The 7003-nt window shown below is 42.2% G+C and overlaps 1 protein-coding gene across 1 annotated transcript; it reads right to left on the bottom strand.

Annotated features, from left to right (window-relative positions):
* Positions 1-29: 29 nt before the first annotated feature.
* LOC106718649 (disintegrin and metalloproteinase domain-containing protein 10) lies at positions 30-5340 on the bottom strand. The gene is made up of 14 exons (XM_045684359.1): positions 5128-5340; positions 4755-4946; positions 4139-4254; positions 3692-3926; positions 3330-3525; positions 2938-3101; positions 2506-2703; positions 2276-2384; positions 2018-2129; positions 1435-1587; positions 938-1094; positions 447-619; positions 221-285; positions 30-60 (listed from the first exon to the last, which is right to left on the bottom strand). The coding sequence occupies exons 1-14, from the start codon at positions 5309-5311 to the stop codon at positions 30-32; spliced, it is 2085 nt and encodes a 694-aa protein (XP_045540315.1). The 5' UTR covers positions 5312-5340.
* Positions 5341-7003: the final 1663 nt, after the last annotated feature.

A 7003-nucleotide genomic window follows, 5' to 3' on the forward strand; every position in this document is an offset into this window, starting at 1 on the left:
TCTGTGATTTGTATTTTGTACATTCTAAACTATAAATTTTCTTTACCAAAGGCTATATACCTATTTTAAAATATAGCAAAAACTTTCAATAAAAATTTGCTTTTGTTAAAAAAATGTGTGTAATTTTTTTCACTGAACACAAGACTTACTTATTTGAACTTTAAATTAAAATGAGTAGCAAGGTTTTGTTTTATTTAATAAATGCATAAAAAACAAAAACAATAAAAAAGTCGGGAACATCGTCCTTGACGATACACTCTTGTTCTTTTGCTTTACCATTACGTTCTGGAAAAAAAAATTCGCGGAATATTAAAATAAAAAAGGAATGACTTGTTAGCTCTGAAATATCAAACTAAAAAAACAAAACTGAGGACTTTAAAGCTTTTTCTTTTTTAAGTAATAATTAAAACCTGAAGTTAAAAAAAGGTTGCGTATCCCAGACATACCATAATATCGGGATAAACGTTAGAGCGCGGCGTGTACTCCGCGTGGTCGCAAACACCGCGCGCAGAGCACAGACCGACCGCGTTAAGGGATACACAAGGCCCGCCCGGACGCCACGCGCGCAACTTCACCGCGCGGCATCGCCCGTGTCCGCACAACCGCACAGATATGTTCGCTGTAACACATTGAATACTTCTCAACGTTATACAATTGCCATTGTAACATGTTTAATCAGTGCCGGTAGGGCGACCGCCCAGGGCTCTTGACAAAAAAGAGCGCCATAGGTCGGCGATTTACACATTTTCGCATAACCCTGCAAAGGCAAAGAGGGGGCAAAAATAAAAAGAGGGTATTGTTGAAATCTCGACTAAGAGTGCATGTGCACGAATGTATTAACACATTCAATGCCGGTGAAGCATCTATAGGGTCTAGTATAATGTAGGTATGTGGTATGCGAGAATACATCGTTGGTGTGTTAGTGAGTCTTACTAACGTCCAACATATTCTGGATCTGGCCAGTTGTCAGGCAGCACGCCCGCCTGCAGCGCGTCGCGCGCCGCGATCTCCGCGCCCACACACTTGAGTCCGCTGTCGCCGTGCTGCAGCCGGCAGCACACGCCGCACATGTGTTGCTCGCCCAGTGCACCGCCCTGAACATACACCATTAACTGTCGCTCGCTAAAAAAAACCCTAAGACCACTCGTACACAAGACAACGTTAATCTTCGAAACCCGGCGATTTTAGTCGCTAAGCGACTTAGGCAATGCAATGTCATAGGGGTTTGTACACAGCGCGCGTCGCTGACATTTCTATCTGTCATGGCCAAGAGAATATAAGCAGACTGTTTCTCTAATCCTGGCTTATTGAGGGTATTGATAGAAGAGGGAGAAGATTGTGTGTACACACAACACTTTCGATGCCGACTCCCGGGGCTTTTGGGTCTTTGACTCTTGCATTATGCTATCTCAGAGTTCATTGTGGTAGTCTCACCGTGCCGCGTTTGCTGCACCTGCATTCAGTGAGACCGAGCTCGGCGCACTCGGCGGCGTGACATGAACCGTCAGGCAGACAGCGCCCGCCCAGTCCGCACGCACACAGCGACGTGTTCCCGCAACGGCACTCTTCGTACTGAGCGCTGCACTCCTGGTACATGAGAGTCCTTTAACGGCCACTTAAGCAATCCCTTAGTGTAGATTTAGTATGTCTACAATATGGGACTCTTTAAATTACCATTAATTAACAATGTTTTTTAAAGAATGTACGTTTTTTATGAGAATAGGGAATGCAGTATGTTTTTTTCATAACAATAGAAAGCAAACGAGATTTGTGAGGTCAATAACTTTTCCGCCTGAGAAGATAGATGATATCTACATCTCGGTTAGAAAAAGAAAGACAGGTTTGGCGTCTGAATGGCATTTACACAAATAGTTCAGGGATATTCACAGTGGCGCTAGTGTGCTATTGATTTTTGGTTTCATTTTTATACACGATATTAGATAAGTGATTCGAATTATAGAAAATAAACAGAGTATATATGTATAAATATAAATGGATTACTTCGACATCAACTTACAATACCGTGCTCCTTGAGGTCGGCATATTGACAGTCGGCGTTGCAGCACAGGCCTTGTGACGGATGACAGGACGCTGTCGGCGCTACTGAGCACCCTTCCTTGTGTAAAGCCCTAATTACAACTAGTTAATTTTAAGACGGTTTTTATGACCATGTATTTACACTGTCGCAACATATTCTTATCTACCTGTTTAAAAAATTAATGTATCTCTTGTAAATATCTCTTATAATCAATTATGAATGGTAGTCCTTACTTACCCTTCTTCATAAACCAGAGCGCCGCCGGCCCGCGGCGTGCAGCACGGGTCTCTCTGGCTGCAGTGTGAAGGTAAACCACAGTCGCAAGCTTCACCTTCTTCCACGATACCTAATAAAAAAGATTTTGTACACACCTGATAAAAATAAATAGCAAATGTGTTAAAATACTGTTGTAAAACGACTTAGAACTAAATATGTAAGGCACTCGAGTGTTTTCAGTATCAACATACCGTTCCCACAATAAGGTCTGTCTTGCTCAATAAGGCAGTAACTCATACTACTAAGCGTGGCAGCTATAAGCCGCTTGCTGCAAAGAGAGAACTCAAAGTGATGTATGCTCTCTGTGGTGGACGACTGGGAACCCATCAGGTAACCGCGACATTCTGGGTTTGGAAAATTATCGTCGTGATGGGCACCGAAACTGTGACCTGAAAATTTGACAAAAAACTCATATCAGGTGTTTGTTTGTTTTTGTGAGAGTTGATTGATTGGCAAAACCATAATTCAATCAATGAGATAGATCTGAGATTTTTTTAATTACAATAGAATCCGTTCATTATGGCCAACCGCTTATTATGAACTAATTACTAGCTTAATTTAATAAATTGTTGCCGGTTATAGTGACCGACATGAGTTTTGCAGACTTTTTAGGTTTGTCTTACCCATTTCATGAGCTAGTGTGAGTGCAGCGATTCTTTCAGGCACTCGTTCCTTGTCCTCTGCGGTGGCGTGCGCAAGAGCCAGCGTGTTGAAGGAGCGGCCGTACGCGCGTCGGTCGCACAACCCGCCCGCCGCGCCACCCATTCCCCCGCCTAGTGACGTGAAACTGCGAAAAGTTACAACACACATACAATATTCACATTTATTTTAAATTTTTGCAATACATTCGTATTAGAAAGATATTCGTATAGTGAGAGAGCATAGCTTTAAATTCAGAGCCTGTCAGTTTTATTGCAGCAAATATTTTTTACAATATTATTGCAGTAACGTGGTGTCAAGACAAGCACCACAAGTTCTCGAATGAATCTTATTAAAAAAAGTAAAACATACTGACCTTAATCCAAGAGTTCTGTTGTGAAATACGTGACCGGAGAAAGCAACGCCGAGACAGACTTCAGAGAGCCTGCGTAGCCTTGCGAAACGCATCAGATAGTTTCTACCGTCGACTGCCCGATCTTTGAGCAAGTCGCCGAACACACGGGCATTTGTTTCGTTCGATGTTAGCACAAGAATATACTTCACGGAGAAACCTTAGGAAAAGAAATTTTACTCAATTTGGGTCACTGCACCATAGGAATAAGCCTTAAATGGTAGAAGAAACGACGAGATAGCGGATCAAATAACTGATCCAATCCTATTTCATTTCCTAAACATTAAAACTTACTATCTGCGAAGAAATTAAAAGTAGTTCTTTACCAATATTATCGGGGATGCCATCTTCATCAAAGTCAGCGTTCCTAAATATAATATCAGCTTGTGCAACCGCGTGCATCATACGCCGGACCACGTGGTTGAGGCTTGAGTTAGCGTCTTTTTCAAAGAACTCCTTGTCAGCCAGTAGTAGGAGATCACATATCCTCGCGGTTGCGATGCCAACGTTCTTACTGTGCTCCTCGATTTGATATGGAAAGATGGGTTTCATTGTCTCTTGCTGATGAAAAAATATTACAACTAGAATTTCTATCTCTTAAAAATAATTCATTTCTAGCTAAGTGCCGTATTCGTGCCACTAAGTCTTGATAATTAAAGTTGTATTATAGGCAAATTTAAAATTCAGCTTTATTAAATAGCAGACAGGAAGTTAAGTGTTTGTTATGGTATGTAACGTTTTTCTGAGTGAAATGAACATCTTCACCTGATCACCTGGGTATGATCGCGTCGCGGGCGCGCAGGCGCCGCCATGTGGTCGTTTTCGAAAGCTCCGAATGATTTGTTCAGGTTGTCCTTGCCGTATGGATCGGCGTGAAGTGTACGGTTACCTAAGTAAGAAGATTATTAGTCGTTGCTCTATGAACAATCATGATATTAAGTATTATAAGATTTTTATTTTTATATAAAGTGGCAAACGAGCAAGCGGCCACCTAAATTCGCCAAAATAGTGAAGCGGCCGCTGCCCATCGTAACACCCCAACAATTGCAGATGCGTTGCCTACCGATGCGATCAACGGAGTAGGGGACGAATAGAAAGAGGATATTCCACTTCCTGTGACTCCTTCGTCAAGCCCATCTTTACCTTATAAGAAAAGAGTGGGATGGGAACGTGAACTAAAATTAGGTCTCCGGTATTCCGACCCATTCATGCACCGAACAAATTTTCGTGTTGCGGGCTAACTACTGTTAAAAAAAATGAGGGCTTCTGGTTAGCCGAGAGCACTTGTTGCCCACAAGTTGCTGCGCAAAACAGAAAAATGGCGGAGCATTAATGGATCTAGGAGGTTGATGAATCTTGAGCCTCCAATAACATTTCCACTTTCTATACCTAAATGCAGTACTCCGTAGAACTGATGGTCTTCCCCAATATAGCCCTCAGCTGAGCCCGCCGCTGGGTCTTCGACAGGAAAACCGTAGGCCATGGTGATGTCTGCTAGCGTGTAATCCCCTCCTTGCTTTATGTCCCCAGGCTCCGGATCAACCAGCAAAGCGGTCTGCTGGTTGGCTAGTGGTGATGACCCTACGATTGATTAGATTAAATTACATTTTTAGTAAAAGGTAAGCTTAAATACCTTAAGATGTTTTTCGTAAATGAGCATAAATTTCGTAACCAAATATTAACTTTGTATAAATAAAAACAATTATAAAAAACATGACCTTAAACTTATTCCATTAGACAAAATAAAATTCATAATACCAACCAATAGACTTTAGCTTCAAGCACAGCCAAAAAGTCTCTTTGCCGAAGATACCTTCCACTAGTTGGTATCCATACGAGCTGCAGATGCTGTGGCCCTTTTGCGGCTGGCCCTGTACGTCCAAACCCTGTACCAGAAGCCCAAACACCAGCTGACATGTATACACTATCAGCCAACAGGCCATCATATAATTTAGAATTTTAACCAAAACATAACAACCATTGTTGCTCTTGTCACTATGACAGTTTTATTTTCTTCTTTTGACGATGCTGGATTTGAAAAGTTTGAAATAAAGAAGTTTATTTGCAATGGATTTTGTGACTCGAATTCTGGAACTTGAGGGCTTGCTCACATAATTTCCAGGGCGCGATAAATCTGGCAAGCTTGCGTTCAAACTGGCCGCCAGGCATTGGAGGCATTGGCATTGCAGGTGCTCACCGGGCACGGTTGCTTCGGTGAGTACCTGCATAGGATTGGTCGCGAGCAAACACCGCACCGCAGTGCCACCATTATGGCGGGGAGCGAGACTCCGCGCAGCACACGCTCGCCGAATGCCCTGCGTGGGAGTCCGAGCGGCAGGTCTTGGTTCAGATGGTCGGGCCGAATCTTACATTGCCGGCGGTAGTTGCAGCTGCACTAGCCGGAAAAGAGGAGTGGATGTCGCTAATCTCCTTTTGTGAAAGCGTGATAGGGCAAAAGGAGACCGCAGAGCGGGAGAGAGAGAGGGCTGGTCGGAGGCTCTTCGAGCCGCTCTCAGTCATCTGCCACGGCTACAACAGGTCGTTAGTCCCTTAAATCGTTGTAACGATCTAAGGGACCCTTGGATCCATTGGCGATTAGGGTGGGGGTCCTGATCGTCGACAAAGATGGTCCCGGGAAGACGGTGACATAGCGTGGTCCTATGTTACCGTAACACCTAGAGTAACGGGCAGATTCCTGTCCCGGGTAGTAAAGTGCCTCACGTGAATTTAAGAACCGCCAATATATCTGAAAGCATTAATACGTTAGCTTTATAATTATAATACTGAGGTGGCAAACTAGCAAGCGCCCACCTCAATATGCCGACATAGCAAAACCACCTCTGTACATAGACATCCGCAATTGAAGATGCGTTTGCCCACCTTTGATCGACGGAGGAGCAAACGCACAGAAAGAGAATATTTTCCCTTCCTATGCGTCGACTCCTATGTTAAAATCATATCCCTTTTCCTTCTTTTCATTGTTCGAAAAGGGTGGGAAAGAAAATACAACTAAAACTATGCCTCCACACACACTCATCGCACGAAACGCGGAGTTACTTCTTCTTAATACCAACCTGTCTTCTATGTGGTCATGGTAATACAACGGTTGAGCCGACCTATTCCTGCAACATAATTTTTGTTATAATGTTAGTTATAATTGGTAAATCCTGCTGAACACAAAGACCTATAACATAATTTATATGTTAGTACAGTGTTTGGGAGGGGTGATATAAGGTATTCTATGATAATCAAGCATCACTGTTATGACAACGTTTCATTTGTATGTAATATTATGAAATATAAATTGACCGTGTTTGAAAAAATATATTTTAACTGTTATGCAATGGAAAAATATTCAATTATAGCGACTTATAAATAATCATTGTATCAAAGTGTTTGAACAAGACTTGAGTAAAACGTGATATCTCGGTCCATTGCTGGATTTTTATAAATCGAGTCTTACGAATTGTTTGTTAGAAATTGAGGTTTCGATTTAGATCAATAAGTTTTCGTGTAAATTAAAACAAAGTTGCGACACCACTTTTTATAAATAATACGAATTACTATAAAATCGTTTCTAGTTTATTAAAGCTCACAATAAAACCGGAATGCACGATGACAGAAGAGACAAAAGTTCA

Source organism: Papilio machaon, chromosome 26 (genome assembly GCF_912999745.1).
Source record: "Papilio machaon chromosome 26, ilPapMach1.1, whole genome shotgun sequence".
NCBI lineage: Eukaryota > Metazoa > Arthropoda > Insecta > Lepidoptera > Papilionidae > Papilio > Papilio machaon.

Excerpts from the sequence above, each read along its gene's own strand:
- LOC106718649 (XM_045684359.1), bottom strand. The coding sequence starts at position 5,311 with ATGATGGCCTGTTGGCTGATAGTGTATACATGTCAGCTGGTGTTTGGG. Across the intron at positions 3,526-3,691 it reads TGGCATCCCCGATAATATTG|GTTTCTCCGTGAAGTATATT; the intron begins GTAAAGAACTAC and ends TCTTTTCCTAAG. Across the intron at positions 2,704-2,937 it reads CACACTAGCTCATGAAATGG|GTCACAGTTTCGGTGCCCAT; the intron begins GTAAGACAAACC and ends TCAAATTTTCAG.